This window comes from Artibeus jamaicensis, unplaced genomic scaffold (genome assembly GCF_021234435.1).
Source record: "Artibeus jamaicensis isolate MK-2021 breed Jamaican fruit bat unplaced genomic scaffold, CSHL_Jam_final contig_685, whole genome shotgun sequence".
Taxonomy (NCBI): domain Eukaryota; kingdom Metazoa; phylum Chordata; class Mammalia; order Chiroptera; family Phyllostomidae; genus Artibeus; species Artibeus jamaicensis.
This window is the reverse complement of record NW_026521924.1, coordinates 34,172,074-34,194,572: the sequence shown is the minus strand read 5'-3', so window position 1 is coordinate 34,194,572 and position 22,499 is coordinate 34,172,074. Positions and strand designations below refer to the sequence as shown.

Sequence of the window (22,499 nt, the reverse complement as noted above, 5' to 3'; positions counted from 1 at the left end):
TCAGGGTGTCTAGGAAATCTTGGAGAGACATATAAGATGTCCTCACCCTTTCCCCCCACAGGTGTGAGTTGGGGGAAGGGACACATGGAACAAGAACATGCAGGGCTGTTTTGTACAGCCACAGCCTTGCAGCTAATCCATGGCCTGGTCATTTAACATACCTATAGGCTTTGCTGGGTCACTTGGATATGTTAAATAGCTGTGGCCATGCTTGGAGCTAGGGGGATGGAAGTCACTCCCACCCCCACGATGTAACTGGGGGTGCAGGTCCCCCGAGTTACAGCACCTGCATGGGAGCTTGGAAAGCATTGGCTCCAGGACATGGGGTCATATCTGCCCAGACTCATGATGGCAGCCCAGTAAACTTGGAATAATACAGGAATGCTGGCAGGTATAACTGATTGTAGGAGGGGGTACAGAGGAAGATTGGCATGGGGATTTAAACCCAGCCATTGTGGAGAGAGCCATGTGCTTTGGGCAGAGTGCAGACCCCCTCTTGGCTTTCCAAGAAGAGAGAGAACTACAAGGCTTAGCCAGAGTAGGGAACCCCCGCAGCCATGTAAGGAGAAAGAGAGTGCCACTCGACTTGGCCAGAGTGAGGATCCCCTCTTGGCTTGGCCAGGGTTTGAGCTGAGTGCAGACTCCCGCAGCTTTGGTAGAAGAGAACCATGAGGCTTTGGGCATTCCCTTTGGCCACCTGGCCTGGGAAGCAGGAGAGGCTCTGCCTGGAAAACAGGTACAAAGAACTCGTGCCAGTAGACTATGAGAAGGTGCCACATGGCTTTGGGTTAATTAGAGATCCTGCCTGGAAGGTGACACAGCGGACAGTGGTGGGAGCCTGGATCCTAGACTTTTGCCTGAGTTAAGGTACCCTCAAATTAGGGCAGGAGGAGAAGGGTGCATCTGCGGATATCCTAAAGGACTTTGATAATTTTAATGAAGACGTTAGGTTACTACTTTGTATAGCATTAAGTAAACATATCCTTTCCTTTTCACAAATTTCAGGCATTGAGAGATGTCTTTCCAAGAGGGCTGTGGACATAACGAACCTTGGCCCCTACTAATTCTATAATAGTTTCTTTCCTAACCAGGAATTGAACCCTTTGGTTTGACCTTTTGGTTTGAAGGCTAATTATTATCTTTTTTAATGTGAAAAGCAAAGTGAACACTTTCCCCCCACTAAGAACACACTTAATTGCCCTGGGCTCTAACCCAGCTCTGTTGCTGAGTTGAGGAACCTTCCCAAAACTTGATGCGCCTACGCAAAAGTTCCCATGTCCCCTGGAGGTCTCCCAACCCCAGGCTGATTCCCTGTGTTTGTATCCCCAGCCTCCCCGGCCCTTCAAAGGGCCACGGGCCCTGGCACGCAGCACATGGTTCTAAGGCCTTGGAAGATGTTAAGCCCGTTCCCTAGTTAACTGCAACTCTGGTGTCCTCAACGCCACATCAGGACCCCATTGGGTGCTCCGCGACACCAGCTTCAATTGTGGCTTCGCGACTCGGGGACCTAAAGCCACGCGGACTCAAGTTCCCTCCAGTACCTCTCTCTCTCTTGCCCCTCTCGCGGTGTCCCAGCACTATATGGGTACACACTTGCCCGGCCGGCACCCCGGGATTGGCACGTGCGGTCCGAGCTGCGCGCCCCCATTGGCTCTCGGCGTTGTCGGGGGAGTTCCGCGATGGGGCAGTAGGGGCTGTCCGATTGGGCCGGGCGGGGCCGAGGCGACAGGATTGGCAGGTCCGAAGTCCCGCCTCTTCCGCTTCTCAAGCCTGACCTTCCGGCAGCTGGGTCAAGCGTTGAGCCGACATTGACTCGTCCTCGCGATTCGGTCCGACAAGCCCACTCTCGAGACATCATGGTGGCCTACTGGCGACAGGCTGGACTCAGGTAGGCCCAGGCCTCGGGAGGGGCGCAGGAGGGAGAACGCAGGGCGGCCCGGGGTCGGAGGTCACGAGGGCGCGGCGGGGGTCGGCAAGCGAGCGCGCCAAGATGGCGGCCGTGCGGGTGGGGAGGCAGAGCTGAGCCAGGGGTGCAGGCGCGCTCGTGGGTGCTGTGCGCGCGAGACCCTGCCTGCCTGCCTGCCTCGGGGTGCAGATTTGCACCTGGCGCGACGCCGCTGAAGCCGTGAGAGTACACCCGCGACACTGTCCCAGAGAGAGCGTTTCTTAGGCCCAGGGCCTTTGCCCTTTTCCTGACACTCCATTGTAAAAGTGACAAGTGATGTAACACTTGGGAATTACAAGGACTGGGGAGAGTTCTCCCGAGGTGACCACTGTCAGCGTCGTCCGATATTTTCAGCGTCACAATGGGGCCATTCGTAAGGGTGCACAGTTTTGATTTCATTTTGCACTAACTCCTGTTGCTCTTACCTGCAGAGAGCCCTGCACACAGGTGGTCGTGGCTCATGGAAGCACAAATGCGGCACCCACTAGAGGACATAGCATCTAGTGTAACAGAAAAGACATCAGTTTAGGTTTCTCTGTTCCCTGTCACACCTTTTACCCAGTCGAGAGGGTATAGTGTCTTGCTCCAGGTGCCACGCCTTCTTACCTGCCTGAGCAAAGGGGCACCTTCTAGTGGAGGCCTGGAAGACACCTGAGCAACCCAGTGTTCCCAGCTTGTGAGGTCACGCAACGCTTTGCAGCATTGGGAGGAGAATAGTTCCAGGAGCGGGTTCCATTTATTAAGCACCTGCTGTGTGAGGGACGCGGTGACGCATGATCTTCACCCTTTGTCTCTCCTCCCACCCACTTGGTGGGGCAAGTATAATTATCCATCTATTTATTCTGTTGTTTCTCTGGGTAAATAAACAAGCTGAAAAGATTGAACAGTCTGAAGGTCACCCAAACAGTAAAAGTGGAAGCATTGGAACACCTACTTTTGGCCAAAAAAAACCCCCAAACCTGAAACATGAAAAAATAGACTGCAGCCCCCTTCCTGTTTTCAAAAAGTATAAAAAGTGAGTTGCCATCTTCTGGAAAATAAGATGTTGATGGGAGTCCATCCACCAAAGAGGAAGCAGGCTGTTAGGTATTTTGCTAGAATTGATGATGTTCTCAGAGGATGTTCCAGTTTAGTTTGGAAACATTGATGAGGAGGTATTTTTAATGGCAGAATCCAGTGTTCTTGGGAAAACCTTTAAATACTTAATCAGAGAAAGAACTCTCCATTCAAAATACTTTTTTTTCTTTTTAAATTATATATACTTATAAGGATAATACAAGAAGTTTTAAGTAGAGAAACGAGAGAATCCCTCCTGTTACAGGCCCCAATAACACTTTGGTCTATTTTCTTCCTGTCCTGCAGGGTTTTTTAAAACTATCTATGTGGGTTTTTTTAGTTTAAATTAATATGCATTAAAGAGGAAAAGTAGTATAAAGTAGAAAAACCAAAGACCACCCACCCTAACACCAAGATTCTGGTACATTTCTTCCTATTCGTCTTTTTCTTTGTGCAGATTCTTTTGGCATTAAGTCATTTCTAAATCCAGTTCTACAATAATGTACCATCAAACCAGAATTTAAAATATAGGGATTATCCCTGGCTGGTGTGTCTCAGTGGACTGAGGCCTGACCTGTGAAGCAAAGTGCCACTAGTTGGATTCCCAGTCAGGGCACTGGCCTGGGTTGTAGGTGGGCCAGGTCCCCATTTTGGGGTGCATGACAGGCAACCACACATTGAGGTTTCTCCCTCTTCCTCCCTTTCACTTTCTCTAGAGAAATTAATAAATAAAATCTAAAATATATTATTTAAAAACCAGTTGCACAACCAGTCTGGCTGGATCATTGTAATGAAATGCACATCGTCTCTTGTTTTCTCCCAGTTACATCCGATACTCCCAGATCTGTGCGAAGGCAGTGAGGGATGCGCTGAAAACGGAATTCAGGGCGAGTGCTGAGAAGACTTCCGGCAGCAGCGTTAAAATTGTGAAAGTGAAGAAGGAATAATGTGTAAGTTCTGACTGATTTGGAGGAGTTGCATCTTAATTATTTAAAGTACAGAAAAAAATCTGAAGTACTTTTAGTGTTGGGTTTGGGGCACTATGTGGTCAGTCGGTCCACGGAGCAGTGAGTGGGGTAATCACCTGAAGCACGCGGGGTATGCAAGCCCTGGGGCATGATCAGAGGGCGCCGTTTGGGGCCCTGACAAGCAGAAGTAATCGGCGCATTGATTTTCAGCTCATTTAGCAGTGCCTGATTAGAGAGCCATCTTACTTTAATGAAACTGGTTTCACTTGCACAAAGTCAGATAATTGGGAGGATAAACTCTCATTTTCGTAATTGCTGTTGGAGTTACATAACAGTTCGGGAGCATGAAAAATGACAGTTCTTTGTGGTTTTGTTTCCCCCACACCTGCCAGTGTTCTCACAAATCACCCCCTGAATGGAAGGGCTGCAGGTACGGGCCAGGGTCCTGCCGTGTGTCATGCAGCAGCATCCACGGGACCCTGCAGTGAGAGCCGCCGGGCTGAGTGCACCAGGCTCCCTGAGCACACGGCCCTCTCTCACTTGCAAGGGTGCCGGCAACCTAGAGTGACCTTCTGTACTGTGTGAGACCGTCACCGAGACTACAGTGCTCCAAACTGCTGAAGTGATTTGATCTCCAAATCACCTTTTGACAGTTATTTCAAAGATAAGGCAAATTACCAGAGAGATGTTTTTCAGATTTACTTTTCTTGCTTTGCTTTTTAACAAGCTTCAGACCTGCAGTAGCAGAGAAACGTAATAAATATTAATCCTTTGGCAGCTTGTGCTTATGAGCAATTTTACTTATTGGAACTGTCTCCCCTAAGCACTTTTCATTTTCATTTTGAATTAGTAAATATTTTATTATGAGTCTGGAAATGCGGTGTTTTGAATTCAGTCCTATTTCTAGGGGCTCTGTCTAATCTCTTAACTCTGAGTGATGGGGCCCGCTTCCGGGGCGGGTTGTTTGGTCTGCAGCGAGGGGCTGACGGAGACCAGCCCAGCCCTTCTCTGCAGCACCGGCTCCTGTGCCCTGTGATCGCCCCAGGCCCTGTGATCGCCGCTGGCTCCGTCAGCGAAGTGCTGAGCACTCTCCACGTGCCTCTGCTTGGCCCCTACCCTGGCAGCACAGGGGGATTTTAGTGTCTTTAAAGGCTGAGAAGTTGCTTTATTGCTAGGCGAGTGTTTGGTTTCATTTAGCGGGGAAACAAGGGCCTGTTCAGCTGAGGCCCTGCTGGGAGCCCATGTTCTTCACCGGCTGACTGAGTGAAAGCCACTTAGATAATTCATTGTAGAGACGTTCTCTTCCCCATTCACGTTGGGTTTTTGAGAAAACAGCGGACTAGCAACTTTTGCATTTTCTTTTTTCCTCCTAGACCCTGGTTAAAGCTTGAACACTGCTCTGTTTTCGAGGTGAAGATGTGTGGGCACGAGCTGTGGCAGACGGAAGGCAGCCTTGCTCCGTGGGGGGGACACCTGTCCCTGGATAGGTGGACGGTGCCAATAAACTGAAGTGCGGTCACTCGTGCTGGCGGTGGTGGCTTCCTTCGCGCCTCCTCCTTTCTGATGGGGGCTCTGGCGGCTGTGGGTGGTGAACCGGGGTCCTTAGGTGAGAGACGTGGCTTCAGTGTCTAGTGACCAAAGAGACCCAGGAAACCGTTTGAAATGTCTCAACCAGAAAGTTCTCTTTTCCACCACGTGAGCTGGCTAAGTCAGGCTCGTCATTGGGCCCTCGTTGCCCCTTATCTTTGAGTTGCAGAAGCCGAGTGAGAGCCGCTTGTCCCCTGGTGTGGCCCTGCGCAGGCGGCGGTCCCCGAGGCGGCGCTGCTTGGCCAGTAGGCTAAGTGAGAGTGATTACTAAACCCTTGATCAGAGGGGAAATACTGAATTGGGTATTCCTTTCTTCCTGCACACTTAAAACCCGTGGAGAAAAACTGTTATCGTTGGGATTGAAGCCCTGGAAGCCGCTCGTGGTATTGGGTAGATGAGTCTTCATCACCCTGGGCGTCGCTCACAGGGAGCGAGGCAGAGCCGTCCCATAACTGCTGCTCGAGTTGACGGCCGAGCTGCGGTTAAAATCCGAGGATCCTGACTGCCGTCCGGGGCCTGGGTTGCACGGAGACGTGGCGTTTGCGAGGTGATGCGTTCGGTCATTAAGCATTCGAGGGTGAGGGGTTGTTGCAAGTGTTTCGTTTTATCTTTGAAACTTGGAAGCACTTGGCTGAGTAGAGCCCCACTGCAAAGTAAGCTACTTGATTTTAACTCTTTTCAGAGAGTAGAGAAATAAATTTGAACAGGAAATTTTGAAACACTGTTCAGCCTGTGCACCAGGCCCAGTCCCAGTTCTCACCATGGTACTTAAGCTAATAGTCATTTGTCACGACCACTTAGCAGTGCTAAGGAGCCCAGAAAATGTCTTTGTTCTGTGCTCACAGAGACGACTTCCTGCCCCTGGGACACTTGACCTGTGGGTTTTATTGAATTCTCCCACAGGGCCTGCCAGGAGAAGCGGCAGAGTGATGGGGAGGGGCCGGCGCCAGACAGCCAGCTTCAGTGGCACTTGGCCTGGGGGTGTCGCCCGCCGTTCTGAAGTCCAGGCCCCGGGATGGTCAGGAGTTCCACAGTCACAGAAGTCGGAGAATCACCGGGCCGAGGGGCCTTTTTGAGAACCTGAGTGACCAAATGGCAAAGGGCTGAATAGTAATTAGAAATCATTTAGTAAGGGGCCAGATGTGAGACTTAGGGACCAGGCTTGTGACCTGGCAAGGATGACAGGAACCGAATAAGAAAGACATTCATTGCCAGCAAAAAGTTCCCGAGGCTCTTTCTCTAATTAAAAAGTGCCCTGAAATGACACCCGATGAGAAAACCTCTGCACCCTGCTCCGCTGGCAGGACTGTCCCGACCACCTGGACCCTGGTCAGGCCTGCTCGGGGTGCTCAGTCACTCGTCTGGGTGGCCAGGGGCTGTCGCGAACCCTTGGTTCTTGCAGAGTGCTCGGCCTGACTTGAAGGCACCGAGCAGGCTCTACAAGTCTGACTTCGCTGCGTCCATCTCTGAGAGACCAGTGTCCCCGTAGTAACCACACCACTAAAGAAATCGGCCCCTCAGACCCAGAGTTGATGGGTTCTTTTTGGTGTCTAGATTTGGGGTTTTGTTTTTTTTCTTAACTATTTCTACCATACGAAAGAGGAGGCTGGTGAGATGCACTTCGAAATCTTTCAACTAAATCAGTCTGGCTGATTAGACTCCGAGAAAAGGAATATTATTTAGTCTGAAATAAAGCAATTGGGCCATTTAAAATTGAGTTTCTTTGTAGTTTAATGATTACTACGGAGCAAACAAAAATCTTTATAGTAATGTAAGTCAGAACTTTCTTCCTTTTTTTTTCTGGCGACTCTCCCCCTGCACTTCCTTCCTTGCCCAGAGAACTGTACGTGAACGTATAAGCGTACAACTATATAGGGATCTGGGGTTAATTGTTCCCTTTATTAACTGGCACTGTAGCACGGACGCTTCTGTTCCTTAATCTTCTTGGTCAACAAACCTCACAGCGGAAGCAGTCCGACCAGGGCGGCCCTAGCTCATCCCGTCACAGCCCCACAGTGTCCCGTAGCCTGGGCCCCTCGGGACGCACTCAGCCGTTACCTACTCTGAACACTCCTTTCTCAGCGGAAGGAGTAGCGGTGCAGTAAACACACGTGCGCACCGGTTCTTGTGAACTTTCGTATTTTAAGAACCTGTTGTAGTCGGACTCTCACCAAAGTCTGTTTTTGAAGTAGATGTTAGCAGGCTGCATCCAAAGTCCCTGGAACAGTTCACGCCGCCACCAGCGGTCGATGCGAGTTTCCTGGACATTTCTGTTGACGACAAGTGTTAAGCTTCTTGATCATCTTTCCTGGTCGGAAGGAAAGCGTGAGTTCACATTGTTTTCTACATATTTGGTCTCTCGGATCTTGACTTTTCTGCAAGTTGCCTATTTATATCTTTTTGCACGTTTTCCTATTAGATTATTTTTAATTTTTGTATAAATTTGTAAGAGGTCTCTCTATATTCTTTTAAATACATTCTATTGATTATGCTGTTACACTTGTCCCATTCCCCCCCCCCGCCCTGCACACCCCCTCCCACCAGCATTCCCCCCTTTAGTTCACATCCATGGGTTGTACATATAAGTTCTTCTTACATGTACGGGCTTCTACATACATATAAGTGACTTCTGCATTTCCTGCACTACTCTTGCCCTCCCCCTGTCTATCTACTACCCATCATCTATGCTGCTTATTCCCTGTACCTTTTCTCCATCACTCCCCTGTTGCTAACCCTCCACGTGATCTCCATTTCTGTGATTCTGTTCCTGTTCTAGTTGTTCGCTTAGTTTGTTTTTGTTTCCATTTTAGGTTTGGTTATTAATAACTGTGAGTTTGTTGTCATTTTACTGTTCATATGTTTTATCTTTTTCTTAGATAAGCCCCTTTAACATTTCATGTAAGAAGGGCTTGGTGATGATGAACTCCTTGAATTTGATTTTATCTGAGAAGCACTTTATTTGCCCTTCCATTCTAAATGAAAGCTTTGCTGGATAGAGCAATCTTGGATGCAGGTTCTTGCCTTTCATGACTTGGAATACTTCTTTCCAGCCCCTTCTTGCCTGTAAGGTCTCTTTTGAGAAATCAGTTGACAGTCTGATGGGGACTCCTTTGTAGGTGACTGTCCCCTTATCTCTTGCTGCTTCTAGGATTCTCTCCTTCATTTTAATCTTGGCTAATGTAATGATGATGTGCCTTGGTGTGTTCCTTCTTGCGTCTACCTTCTTTGGGACTCTGAGCTTCCTGGATTTCCTGGAAGTCTACTGCCTTTGCCAGATTGGGGAAGTTCTCCTTTATTATTTTTTCAGATGAGTTTTCAATTTCTCGCTCCTCCTCCTCTCTTTCTGGCAACCCTATAATTCAGATGTTGGAAAGTTTAAAGATGTCCTAGAGATTCCTAAGCCTCTCCTCATTTTTTAAAAATTTATTCTGTTCAGGTTGGATGTTTCTTTCTTCCTTCTGCTCCACACCATTGGTTTGAGTCCCAGTTTCCTTCCCATCACTGTTACCTCCCTGTACACTTTTCTTTATTTCACTTTTCATAGCCTTCACTTTTTTCTCTATTTTGTGACCATACTCAACCAATTCTGTGAGCATCCTGATGACCAGTGTTTTGAACTGTGCATCCCATAGGTTGACTAACTCTTTGTCACTTAGTTGTATTTTTTTCTGGAGCTTTGATCTGTTCTTTCATTTGGGCCATTTTTTAAGGTTTTTATTTATTTTAGAGAGGGGAAGGGAGAGGAACATCAGTGTGTGGCTGCCTCTTGCACACCTGCTACCCAGTACCTGGCCTGCAGTCCAGGCATGTGCCTGGGCTGAGGATTGAACTGGTGACCCTTTGGTTCACAAGCTGGCACTCAAGCCAGTGAACCACACCAGCCAGGGCTGTTTGCCTTTTTAGATTTGAGAAGGAAAATACTAGAGGAAGTGTGTGTATACATTCTTATATAATCACAGGGCGTAAGTCTTCTCAGCATCTAAGGAAGTTAGGGACTTCAAAGTAAGAATGTACAGGTGCAGTTTCTTATTAACTTACTCTTTTTAGTGATTCTTGAAGCACAAGTAGAAAGTGTTTAAAACTTTTTTGTTTCATTCTGTAAATAGAGGCCACGATGCCCACAGCAACACGTGACTGTTCTGGCAGTTTTAGTCCTTTCCCCCGATGCATGCAGGAAAAGGGAAGTTTCTCAGAATGCGCTCCTTCATCCACCTGCCCGCTGCCTTATTATTGCAGATCAGGGAAGCTGGTCGGAGACAAGGCCCTGGGTGCCCAGCTAGTCAGTGTTCCCTGCAGTCAGTGTTCCCTGCAGTGAGTACTCCTTGCAGTGAGGGTCGCAGCACCCTCCCCTTCCGCCGTCCCTGGGCAAAGCAGGGCGGAGCCCAGCGGTAACTGCGAGGGCCCCGGCCGCCTGTCGGGATAGGTGAGCTGTAAGGAAGGGCTGTGGGCGGCTTCACTGCCCTGTGTTGCACTGTGTCCCATGGTGCTGGGAACAGATTAAAACCTCGTGGTGGTTTAAAGCTGTGTCATCGCGCCGACACGTGTGGCAGTGTCTGCAAACTCAGTACAGCGAAAGCTCCCTAATGAGTGGCATCCTCCGTGATGCACAAGGACACTGCAGTGGCCGCCACTCACTTGCTCTCTGTGAGTGGGAGGCAGTGACCCCGTGGGAGGGGCCAACCAAGAGGTGGGTAGGTGAGGTTCCAGGGCCCGCACGAGTGAGACACTGAGCACGCCAAATGGGCCACTCGGAACTCAGAGGGGACGACTGGACGGCTGGGCTTCACCTGTCCGTTTGGTCTCGGGTTGGGGCCTTGTCAGTGAGGGGAGGGCGGCACTTCCCCTCCCCCGCCCTCGTGGGCACTGCCTCACCTCGCTGGTGGCTACCCCCATGCCAGCCAGTCGCCTGGCTTTTCTAGAAGCCAGCGAGCACCAGAAAGGTCTGATGCTGAGCAGTCCCGGTGGTCCAGGCCCTGATCAGGAGTCCAGGCAGTCTCAGCGCTGCCGCCCACGAGGCGACGCCCTCCCCCGCAGGCACTACCCTCCGCCTGCCCAGCCCCACACTCCGCAAACACCCGGTACACATCTGCAAGCCAGGGGGTGCTTTGCCACAAATTCTCTTTACTGTTAGAAGGCGTGCGTACATTGTGCACCAGACGCAAGCGCCCGCAGAGGGCCCTCGTGCCTACCAGCGGGTCCCACCCGTGGCCCCACGTCCCAGGGGAGCAGGAGCGGCCAGGCGGGTTGGGGGGCTGAGCCGTGAGCAGAGCGGGCGTGGGGCAGCCGCTGGACACAGCTGCGTGCGGAGAGACTGTGTCTGTGCCTGCGCCCCGGTTAACCATCCGTGTTTCCTGCTCCCAAGTCGGCCTCGCCCACGACCTCCTCATCTTCCTCCCGAGCCCCTTCGGCATCTTGAAACTGCTGGTACTCGGACACCAGGTCGTGGACGTTGCCCTCGGCCTCCACGAACTCGCCGACGTCCATGCCCTCGCCGGTGTACCAGTGCACGAAGGCCTTCCTGCGGAACATGGCCGAGAAGTGCTCCGACACCCGCGTGAACAGCTCCTGGATGGCCGTGTTGTTGCCGATGAACGTGGCCGCCATGTTCAGCCCCCGGGGCGGGATGTCGCAGACGGCCACCTTGACGTTGTTGGGGATCCACTCCACAAAGCTGCTGCTGTCCCTGGTCTGCACGGTGAGCAGCTGCTCGTCCACCTCCTTGGTGGACATCTTGCCCCGGAAGATGCAGGCCACCGTCAGGTAGCGGCCGCGCCGGGGGTCGCAGGCGGCCATGGTGTTGCGGGCGTCGAACATCTGCTGGGTGAGCTCGGCCACCGAGAGGGCCCGGTACTGCTGGCTGCCCTGCGCCGTGAGCGGCGCGAAGCCGGGCATGAAGAAGTGCAGGCGCGGGAAGGGCACCATGTTCACGGCCAGCTTGCGCAGGTCGGCGTTGAGCTGGCCCGGGAACCGCAGGGAGGTGGTGATGCCGCTCATGGTCAGCGACACCAGGTGGTTGAGGTCGCCGTAGGCGGGCGTGGGCAGCCGCAGCGTGCGGAGGCAGATGTCGTAGAGTGCCTCGTTGTCGATGCAGAAGCAGGCGTCGGCGTTCTGGATCAGCTGGTGGGCCGAGAGCACGGCGTTGTAGGGCTCCACCACCGTGTCCGACACCTTGGGCGAGGGCATGACGCTGAAGGAGTTGAGGATGCGGTCGGGGTACTCCTCCCGGATCTTGTTCAGCAGCAGTGTGCCCAGGCCCGAGCCCGTGCCCCCGCCCAGCGAGTGCACCAGCTGGAAGCCCTGCAGGCAGTCGCAGGCCTCGCTCTCCGCCCGCACCACGTCCAGCACGCTCTCCAGCAGCTCCGCGCCCTCCGTGTAGTGGCCCTTGGCCCAGTTGTTGCCGGCCCCGGAGTTACCTGCGGCAGACGGGCCGCGGTCACGGTGCGCCCCTGGGGGTGGAGGGAGCGGGACATCCCCGGGAGGCGGGAAGACCTACCGTGGACGAAGCTGTCGGGCTGGAAGAGGGCTCCCAGCCTGCTGGACCGGATGCTGTCCATCGTCCCCGGTTCCAGGTCCACCAAGACGGCTCGGGGCACGTACTTCCTCCCTGCGTGGAAAAACAGGGAGTCAGCAAGCCGTTGTTTTGCTGCAAGTTAATGTTCCATCAAGATAGAACCTTGTGGCCTGGGGCCTAAAAGAAAAGGGGCAAAAGGTGTCTTCGGTAGAAAGAGACTGAGATTACATCCTGACCCTGCAAATTTGTAAGACGCCCTAGAAATTCTTTCTTCGTTACTCGGCGGTGCTGTGTGGCGAGTGACAGTCTGTTCCGGTTGGAAACGCTTCTGGTTTTCATTTAAAAACCAAAAAAGGGCGGTCGGTGCTTACTGCTCGCGTTGAGACGCGCGCCCCCTTTCGGCGGCTTCTTTGAACAGGGCCTGGGGTCCCATCACTCGGGATTCTGCCGCCCCGCCTGCACATCGCTCCCGTGACCGATTGTGGTCCCCCCACCCCCACCCCCCACCCCCAGGGACTGGTGGCCGCTGTCCGCCCGGGCGCGGCCTCCTACCGTGGGCCTCGTTGTAGTACACGCTGATCCTCTCCAGCTGCAAGGCGCAGTCCCCGCCGTAGCTGCCCACCGCGTCGATCCCGTGCTCCTCGCCAATCACCTCCCAGAACTGAAAGCAGACGAGGGTGCTCCGTGTGCAGACAGACCCCCGAGAAAGGCCGCTTGGGCTCCAGCGAGCCCCCAGGTGGAGCAGGAAGGTGGGCGGAGGCCTGTTTTCCGGGGTCTGCGAGATCTTCCCTCCCCCGACGCGCCGTCCGTGCTTTTCATCCGTGTTCTCCCCAAGGCGCCACTCCCTTGCTGCCCCTGCCGCCCACTGCTCTGAGGACAGTGGTCTGCACCCCCACCGACACCCCGAGCTCCTAAAGGGCACTGGCCACGCACGCCGATACGCGGGACTTGGCTCCTGTTAAACCCAGACTTGCGCACACCGAGCGGTTGGTTCAGATTAGAACTTCCCGTCAGACGACGTATCTGTCACCCCTCCCTGCGGTGCCTCAAGCAGGTCGAGTCTGGGCTCCGGCGTGGAGACAGGCCGGACCCTTAGCTTCACCGCGCTATCTCATTTCACTGTGGACGTGGTTTCCTGCAGCTCACCCAGACCGCGGGACCGGGACCCCCACGCCCAGGGCAGGCCGCGTGCATTTGGGGGATCCGCTGTGCGCGCAATTCAGAACCACACGCAGCTTGTTCTCTGGTAGCTGTTTCGGACACACCACCCTTCCAGCCACGTGCACAGTGTTTATTGTCAATAACAGAGCTACGTGCCAGGCTCTGGGGCCGGAAACAATTACTCAGCTGCTTTTCACCGCCCTGGAAGCACATAGGCCCGTGCAATGAAAATACGTTCATTTACGTTAAAGTCCTCCAGGGCTTTTTCCTGTGACGGTTTGTAAATGCTGGTTCTGCTCCAGCCGTGGTCTTATTTACAGTAAATTGTCAGCCCTGTTTGAGAGTGTGAAAGAATACGTGAATATAAGTTTTGCAGCACCACAAATTAAATGTAACTAGTTCAAGTTCTTAGGGCCCTGAACAGGAAGTAGCTCCCGGGGCCTAACCATTAGCCCACACCGCTCTGCAGTGAAAGCTGAGACCCAGTCAACCTGGAGCCCTGCCCCTCCCCGCTGTCCGCGTTATCTCCCAACTTCAGAGCTGGGGAGCTCAGGCCTCCCACCTCCCTGTGCGTCTTAGTTCGGGAGGCCATCACTGGCATGGAGGGGGCGGCCTCCCTCCCAGCGGCACTGTGCTCTGCCCCAGGAGTCCCCCTGCATGGAAGGACCGGGTTTTGCATCCTTCAGGAGGACAGCCAGAAGTGGGAAAAGACCCCAGTGCCAGTGGGTGGAGCCGCGGGCACACTGGTCCGTCTGCCCCTTGGGATGTCATTACTCAGCCTCAAGACAGGACGGAAACTCTGACACCTGTTACGGCTGGAGGAGCCTGGAGAACATCGAGCGCAGTGACATGAGCCAGGCACCGAAGGACAAATTCTGTAGATGCCACTTACGTGAGGGGCCCAGAGGGGTCGCATGGATAGAGACAGAGTAGGAAGGGGGTGCCAGGCGCCAAGGGAAGAAGAATGGGGAGCAGGTTTAGGGGGGCAGTTTCAGTTCCGCCGGGTACCCCGAGTGATAAACTCTGAAATGGTTAAGATGGTAAATCTCATGCTTTGTTTTGCCACAGTTTTTTTTTAAATTAAAAGATAGTTTTAATACACTTCATACTTGTAAAATTCATTTTAAAATAGCAATGAGAACAATGAGATACCGTAGCATTGGTCGTCTTAAAATGAGGGTTGGAGCCCCAACGCGGCGAAGTCGTGGGTTCGATCCCCAGTCAGAGCACATACAATGAACGCATAAGTAAGTGGGACAACAAATGGATGTTTCTCTCCTCTGCTCTCTTCTCCTCTCTCTCTTTTTCTCTCTCCCTCTCTCTCTCTAAAATCAAGAACTAAAACTCCTTAAAGATTAGGCTTGGAGGCATTGAGTCCTATTCATCAGTTTTCTTAGCGTTAGCCAAACTAACTGGGTCCTTTGTGGAGAAAGTTAAGGGGGCAGGAGAAAACGCGTGTATATTCCAGAGGGAGTATTTTAATTCTCTTTGCTGCCATGCACAAAACTTCTGGGTTCACCTCTTTTCTTTTGTATTGCACATTCAATGGAATAGTACGCACTTGATCTTTTCTAGCCTTATAACATAAATTTTGGAGAAAAGGGAAAAGATAGCTTACTGATAGGGCATCAAAAGTTACCTGACAAACTTGGGAAAAGCTGGAGACAAGTTACTGTTTGAAGTTATGAAATGTTTTCATTGCTGCAGACGATGAAGTAAAAATGGTCAATGTGTGGATCATACACCTGGGACTCCATGGATTAAACTAACCCTGTAAGTCTTTGCTATTTCCTGTGTCTTTTTAATTAAAGGCATTAGTAATCAAATACCCAATAACCACACGAAGTCAGCTCAGCTCACGGAGGCAGTGTCTTGGTCGGTGGCGCCTGGGGGCCACCGCGGAGCTGGCGTGGGAAAGGCAAGTCTCCTTACCTTGGCTCCGATCTGGTTGCCGCACTGGCCGATCTGAATGTGCACGATTTCTCGCATCTTGCTTGCGCCCAAGTGCAAGGTCTTCACGGAACCCGCAGACTCAGGGACAGCCTCCTTCACCGCGTGAGCCCAGCACCACTCTGGCCCGGGCAGCGGTGGGGTGGCTGACCCAGCCGCCCTGCCAGGGGGCCCAAGGGCGTGTCCAGCCCCGAGGCCCAGCCCCCAGCCTTCTGCGCTCTTCCTAGTGAAGGCCGTGGTTTCTCTCTCCCGACACTGAAGATTGCCTGGTCATTTCCTAGAGTTCAGGGCCAAAGGCTGCCTTTGTGCTGTGTCTGGAGATCCAGCCCAAGGTATGGGCCTGCGGTGAGAGTTAGGCGCCTGTAGTGACAACTGAGCCGAGGCTCCCAGCTTCCTGGGGTGACTGGAACCACCTCCCCAGAGCCGCCCCGTCCACGCCAGTTGTACTACTGGAAATCCTTTTGTCGAAACTTGACAAATGAGACCACACGTGATGTCCCAGAGCCTGAAGTGACTTCACAACAGCCACACAACCAGCACGGCATCTTCCCCGCACCCTCAATAAGAACCCACCGTGGCTCCCATGGTCTCTGCCACACCTCCGAAGGAGTGGTCCTGAAGCCACCGGTGGCACAGGGTGACTTCGCAGGGCCTTCCTGGATGGGAGGGCGTGTCCACCAGGACCATGGGCCCATGGCCTGCACCCTGTTCGCTCCCTTCTTCCAGCCTCCTCCCTGCACACTGCTCGGTCCCTGTCCCGAGCAGCCTTCTGTCCAGGCCCGGGCCTGCCCGTCCCCCCAGCGCCCTCCCTGGCCCCGTTCTCTGTTGTCCCCTTCGCTCTTGTTCCCCTGTCCGGTGGACTCAGGGCTCGCCATCTGTTTCCTGGGGTCTCCGAGAGCCACATGGACTCGCAACCGCGTGTCCCTAAGGCCCAGCCCGAGGGCTCCGCCCAGGGGGACACAGAGGCGGAAACCCACTTGGCCAGGTCCTTGGCTTGCTTCCCTGGACTCCCAGCAAACCCCCTGCAAAACCAGGCCCAGGCCCCGCCACCCGCTCCCCACGGCCAGCCCCGCCCAGCAGCACCGAGCTCCAGAGGCTCAGAGCCCCGACACGTGGGCAGCCACCCTCAGCAAGCACCCCCTCCCTGACGCCTCTGCAGCATCTGCCCGGCACCCCAAGGCCAAGGTGGACCCCCATTCACTGAGCAGCCACCGACAGGGACCTGCCGTATGTCGGGCACGCCCATTGGGAGCTGGGGTTCCGGAACGGAGCAGACAGCTGGGGTCAGTCTGCCCTCCCTGCCTCTGACCAGATGGGTGACATCAGCGGCGGGGTCTGTCCTGCCTCCCAAGCCCCATCCTGACCCTCAGCTCCTAAACCCGGTGCCCTTTCTCTGAGCCTGGGGAGGCTCAAGACGTGAGGTCAGTGGTGCGGGCAGGAAGGTCACTAACGGCGGACTTCTGGGGGGAATAGTGTCTACTCGCTCCCAGAGGCATCCGTCCACAGGATGGAGGAGCCCGGCTGGGTCTGAAGGGAAAGGACTTTGTCCCCAGGGCCCACGCCAGCACTGCCAAGGTCCACCGCTGTCCGGCAGAGCACTGTGGGACCCTGGGTGGGGTCCCGGCTGGGGAGAACGTGCTGTGAAGGGCAGGGCTAGGACAGCGACACATCCGGGACACACCTGGGTTGCGTGATAACACTGTATCGACCTTAGAGTTCCCTCCCTCGCTGCACAGGATCTGGCCGGCTTCTGCGAATGCAAATCCTCTTTTCAGGAGATACTGTGGCGCCACCAGGGCTGCAACTTAGTGGCCAACGTTTAGGCAACCCAGTAGCAATGTGGTTCAAGGGAAGAGGTAAGCCGGTGTGGCCGAGCGTTGACAACCGGTAACAACTGGGCGTCCCCACCACCGTGGCACAGGGTTAGTGCTCTGCTAACACTTCTCAAGCTTGGAATTTCTACCCAAATCGGCAGGACACAGGCCTCGCAGACAAGGCCTCACCGCTGCTTCTGGTTCAAACCCTGCCACCCCCAACGGTGAAGAGTATAAATTCAAGACGAAAAAATTCACAGGTGCCTAGCAGTACTTTTCACAAAGTAGAAGCCCCCCCCCCACCCTTCCCTCCATTCCCCATCCTGGCCTCCCTAGCTCACCCCCCCCCACTACTCATCTAACTCCCACATAGCCCCGGGGCAGCTCCCCAGTCGCCTGCCCTCCTGGGGCTCTGTGACCTTCCCTGTGACCTTCCTCAAAGCCCATGGGTCACAGACGCCCCTTCCCTCGCCCCCGCACCTCACATCTAGTGTTTGCTAATTACTTCTAGGCCTGCCTTATCTCCCCCGGCCCGGGAGCTACCGCTCTTGTCCCCTCTGAGTGCCCCAACGGGCAGGTTGGGGACAGGGCCTCAGCAAATGTTTGCCCAGCAGGCACACACCTGGCAGGTGTGGGGGCCATGCTGAGCACGGCAGGTGTTCCTCACAGGCGGTGATGTATGTATTCCACGTGTGTCCTCGTGGAGGGCGGGGCCTTTCCACCATCCCGAAGAGGTGGTCTCCGCCAAAAGTGCACACTGTTCTCAGAGGCAGGCACGTCGGCAGAGGTCTGTCGTTGCAGTAGCCACAGCTGTCCCTGGGGAGGGGGGGAGGGCGTTAGATCCTCCTGGGCTCAGAGCAGGGCTCTGTGGCCGCCCGCCCCGCAGCGCATCCCCATTTGCTCAGGGAGCGGAAGCCAGGTCTCCAGACGAGGGCTTCACAGGTTTTCCTGTCAATGGGGCAGTTGGCAAAAGGGCAAAGAGAGGCCCCCGTTTGCACTGATTCGCAGCCCCACGGGCAGTGTTTGTCCAGCTGAGTCGCTGCCGCTGTGGGGGCGGGGCAGCGGGTGAGGGCAGATGCCACCTCCTCCCTGAACCTGCGTTTTCTCGGTGGCGGCTCAGGGTGACAGGCCCAGGTTTGCTGCGAGGACTGCGCGCCTTCGCAGGCCACATTTCCAAGGCTGCTTCGCGAGGACTAGAAGTTGTGGTTCACTGTACCTAGATGGTACCCTCCTTTTCCAGGGAGTGAGCGCCTACCATGCGCCACACTGAGCTCGTCATGGGCACAGGGGGCTGGCTATCTGAGTTGGAGGGTCTGGGTAGAGGGCCGTGGGCGGCCACGCACAGGTCTGAGAGGTGCCCACTGTCTGCGTCCCTTTGTCCTGGTGGAGGCGGCTGTGTCCCCGAGGAGAAGGCTGCCCTCGGACGGCCTGGTCAGTAAAGCCAGTGCAGTGGTGAGTACACAGTACCTTCTCGGACCGACAGTAGTGGCCCTTTCCTGGGACACAGGTGAGCCATGCAGCTCTGTGATGGAGGACAGTCCTTTTGTCCCCTGCAGAAGGGCCATGGCAACAGCCAGTGTGCAGTGACTGAGCTGGAGCTCAGAGCTTCAGAGTGTCAGAGGCCAGGGGGCAGGGCGCAGGAGCAAAAGCATCCCTGAGCACACACGGTAGGTGACACCACCACACAACGACCGTGCCCACTGCCTGAGACACTGACAGAACCAAGGAGGCCCTCAGCTGAAACACACTCTCCTCCGGCCTCCAACAGGGTTCAGGAGGAGACGCCATGGCAGCCGGCCTTTTCCTGGATGTCACTTGGGTCTATTATGGGAACAGAAGTAAGATGATAAGAAAAGCCAAGTGTCATCCAGAATCCCCAAATCGCCTGCGTCCAGACTTCCCCCGGGAGCTGTCCCCCAGGACGCAGAAGGGGCGCCCCCACCTCCATTTGACAAATGAAATGTAATTAGGAAAAAACCAGCACCCAGAGAATCCACGGATTCGTCCGCCCCGATCTCCCCCTTTGCGTACATGGAAGGTCCTTGGATAACTCAGAGAAGGCTGTTGAGTTACAGTGTTTGCCTGTGGTTCAGAAGCAGAAGTTTTTCCAAACGTCTTAGCAAGAAAGTGACATCCGAGGAGGAGCCATTATGAGTGACTCAGCGGGTGTGGGCACATCACCAGATGAACCGAGCTCCACTTTCCGTCCTCTGCTGCGGCGTGCTCTCCTACTTGTGGAAGAAAGTTCTGGGAAGAAGAAGGAGTTGTGAGAGAAGAGGAGCCAGGAGAGCATGGCTGTGTCTCCCTAAGTCCGGTTGCCTGGCTCTGTGGAGTTTGAGACCTTGTTCCCGAGCCGAAATGCCCCTTCCTACCTGCGTCACGGTGCCCCTCCGGCCCCCCAGCCCAGGCAGTGGAAGCCCTCAGCTGTCCCCTCCGCACAGTGAGAATGGGAGGGCTGGGCCGGGGCGTCTCTGATGTGCAGGAGGAGACACGCACTTGCCCCCACCGACCCCCGAGACTCTGAAGAGCCATTAACCCCCCCCTCCTGGGGCTCCCACCTCCCCCCGAGCTGCAGTGGTTCTGAGGAGAGACATCCTGTGGCAGAAACAGATACGCACAATAGGGTCAGCCCCCTGAAGCCGACGTCAGACAAAAGTAGGTGTATTCTTCAAGCCTGTGTTTGTCTAAGAAACCTGCGCTGTGCGCGTCTCAGAAATCCATTCGCTTATCCAAGAAACATCGGCCAGGGGCTCTCTGGGGGCTCGAGGGGCCTCGGGGAAGTGACGAGTGTGGGCCTACACTCCGGGGACTCAGAGACAGCTCTGGTCCCCTTTCTACAGGACTCCACCAAGTTCTCTGCCACCTGGTTCAGGAACCCGAGGCTCAGAGAGCAAGTCGGCTCCCTTGAGCGCCGGGGTGGGGCGCGGCCAGAGACGGGCCAGGTCCCCGGGTCCTGCATGAGGTGTTGAGGGGCAGCGGCTGCTCGCCTCACCTTTCTCCTGACCCCTGGCCGGTGCCCGAGTCCTGCCCCTGGGACTCAGCATCCATTGCTGTCACCGCCACCATCTCTCCAGAGGCATCACCACCAGCTGTCCCATCTGTGACCACAGTAGCTCCCACCTGACCTCACTCTTGCCTCCTTCCATTTTACCTCTCCGTGGCCACCAAAGGGATTTTTTTAAATTTTATTTATTGACTTTAGAGAGAGAGGAATGGGGTGAGGGATTGGGGGGGCGGGGCAGGGCGGGGAGAGACAGAGAAACATTGATTTTGTTGCTCCTCTCATTTACTGGTTCGTTGGTTGATTCTTGCCCGTGCCCTGACCGGAGATCAACTCTCAACCTCAGAGTGACAGGACGACACCCCAACCAACCAAGCCACCGGCCAGGGCCCCCTCTCCACCCCCGCCCGAGGCATCTTAAGGGCATAAATCAGATCTCGCCTGCCGCCCTTTGGGAAACTAGCTGCCACCAGGGTAAAACCACCCCCTCTCACCACAGCTGATGTGTGGTTCAGATCCCCGACAGAAAGTGCCAGTGAGGGGCAGGGAGAGGGAGCGGACAGTGTCTGGGGCGCACGCGGCAGCAGAGGCCTGCGCCAGGAGGTCCCGCCAGCCTGCAGACGCCGCCGCAGCCATGCTCCTGGCTCCCGGAGCTCCTGCTGGTCGAGCCCCACCTGCTTGCGGCCACCTGGCTGGCCACCTGGCTCCCCACTGGGCTCCCCCAGCTGAGCACGCCTACCTGGCACTTCTGCACCTTGAGAACTCGGCACGGTCTCTGCCTTCTGCCCGGTCCAGCCCTTTCCATGGCTCCGTCCTCATTATTCAACCCCCACTCCCCGGGGAGCAAGGAGAAGACTCCAGAGCCAACCCCCCAGGCCCGGGCTCTGGCTCCCCCGTGTTCTCTGCGTGCGGGCACTTTCTACTTCCTTTGGAGTGCTTGCTTCCCTGCACCACCGTTCCCTGCTGTGAGCTCCTCACAGACTCATTTCCACTGTTACCCCCAGGGCTGACCTTGCAGTTCGGGGGGGGGGGGGGCAGGGAGGGGGCCACCACTCTCTGCTGACTGTCCAACTTCAGAAAGGCCCTGCATTCGAGCAAGTGAATGACCCTCGGAAGGAGTCCGTGGGGCAGCTCCCGGGTGGGCTGTGTGTTGCGGGCCAGGCTGTGACCAGCACATTCTGAACAGATGCTGACGGGACCCCCAGGAGGCACGTTGCTTCCGGAGCCAGGGTGTGTAGCCAGGAGAGGGTGTGCCGACCAGGGCCTTTGGGGACGGCGGCAGGATTGATCTCACCTCTGACCCCTCCAAATCAGGAGGCCTCCGCTGCAAAGGCTCTGGGATTCAGGCTGAGCGTAGACCTCACGGACACGTGGACACGGGGGATCCCCGCAGGGAGCGAGAAAGCCAAGGTGCCCTGCGGAGCCAGGCCTGCCCACACTGCCAGCCTCCCTCCCGACAAGGGCAGTGTCCAGGAAGTGGCCAAGCTCAGGAATGTGGAATTATGGGAAGAGCCCGCAGCCAGTGGGGGCCAGACGACAGGCCATGAAGGAAGAGGGAAGGGGGCTTCCGGGGCAATTCCACAGAGACAAAGCCTCACGCTGTTCGTGTTCTTCTTCAGGTTGGGAGGAGATGGGCCAGCCCTTGCCCATCCAGAAAGTCTGTGTTTTCTTTACTGGGATGAGGGGAGAATCAACCTTATCTTTAGAAATAATTGGTTTTTGTGTTGTGGCCTTGGAACACATGTGCCAGACTTTATGGGGAGAAGGGGGCAGGGACTAGATGCCAACCCGTCACCAGGAGCCTCATGCTAAGTACAGGTCTCCTGACCACTCCGGAGCCTCAGCCTTCCCACCTGTAAAATGGGGAGATAGCATGCAACCCACTTCATAGGGTTGTGGTAACATCCAAAGAAGACAGATGCTCCCCAATCTGGAGAATGCTCAAGAATGTCATCATCTCTGCCCTTAAGTGTTATGGGGGACCAGGTGTGACTCAGGTACATCAGGAGGAAAAACTCAGGGCACAAGTTTGGCTTCCAGAGAGAGGACTTTGTAGTGGTTTCAGGAGACTCCAGGTCTCAAGCCGTGATGGGACCGGGGGCGGGGGGGGCGCCCACAGTGTAGGAGGAGCGGCTGGAGCCCAGCCCAGGCAGGAGGGCCTTGGAGGGCGGTGGGGGGGCCCTGCCGGAGTCCCCCTGATCTGGGCTGGGGGGAACATGCGTCAGAACCAGGCGTCCTCACAGGACCAGCTCCCAGGTTCCCAAGGGCCTGAGGCTGCTGTTCAGGCGCATTTATTTGCTTTAAGGAGAGACAGACAGGCCACCGGGGCGGCCAGTCCAGCAGGTTCTTCGGCCCCCTTTCTCTTCCTGAGGCCCAGTGGCCCTTTCTTCGAGTGTATCTGCGTGCTGTGGTCCCAGAGCTCCTGGACCCGAGGCCACCCCAGATTGTGCCTGGGCTCTGGCTGCCAGCTGCAGGCTCCAGGGTGGCTTGACCTGGCCCGAGGCCA

At 55.2% G+C, this 22,499-nt stretch overlaps 2 protein-coding genes across 2 annotated transcripts; one reads left to right on the top strand and one right to left on the bottom strand.

Moving 5' to 3' along the window:
- The first annotated feature begins 1,754 nt into the window (after positions 1-1,754).
- On the top strand, positions 1,755-5,488 carry ATP5F1E (ATP synthase F1 subunit epsilon). The gene is made up of 3 exons (XM_037153572.2): positions 1,755-1,888; positions 3,825-3,951; positions 5,343-5,488. Exons 1-2 carry the CDS (start codon positions 1,857-1,859, stop codon positions 3,946-3,948), a joined length of 156 nt encoding a protein of 51 aa, XP_037009467.1. The 5' UTR covers positions 1,755-1,856; the 3' UTR covers positions 3,949-3,951; positions 5,343-5,488.
- A 5,176-nt stretch (positions 5,489-10,664) lies between these two features.
- Positions 10,665-15,413, bottom strand: TUBB1 (tubulin beta 1 class VI). Its single transcript, XM_037153566.2, has 4 exons — positions 15,161-15,413; positions 12,620-12,728; positions 12,050-12,160; positions 10,665-11,969 (listed from the first exon to the last, which is right to left on the bottom strand). Exons 1-4 carry the CDS (start codon positions 15,215-15,217, stop codon positions 10,891-10,893), a joined length of 1,356 nt encoding a protein of 451 aa, XP_037009461.1. The 5' UTR covers positions 15,218-15,413; the 3' UTR covers positions 10,665-10,890.
- Between the last annotated feature and the right edge of the window lie 7,086 nt (positions 15,414-22,499).

Excerpts from the sequence above, each read along its gene's own strand:
- ATP5F1E (XM_037153572.2), top strand. The coding sequence starts at position 1,857 with ATGGTGGCCTACTGGCGACAGGCTGGACTCAG. Across the intron at positions 1,889-3,824 it reads TGGCGACAGGCTGGACTCAG|TTACATCCGATACTCCCAGA; the intron begins GTAGGCCCAGGC and ends GTTTTCTCCCAG.
- TUBB1 (XM_037153566.2), bottom strand. The coding sequence starts at position 15,217 with ATGCGAGAAATCGTGCACATTCAGATCGGCCAGTGCGGCAACCAGATC. Across the intron at positions 12,161-12,619 it reads GTACTACAACGAGGCCCACG|GGAGGAAGTACGTGCCCCGA; the intron begins GTAGGAGGCCGC and ends TTTTCCACGCAG. Across the intron at positions 11,970-12,049 it reads GCCCGACAGCTTCGTCCACG|GTAACTCCGGGGCCGGCAAC; the intron begins GTAGGTCTTCCC and ends CGTCTGCCGCAG.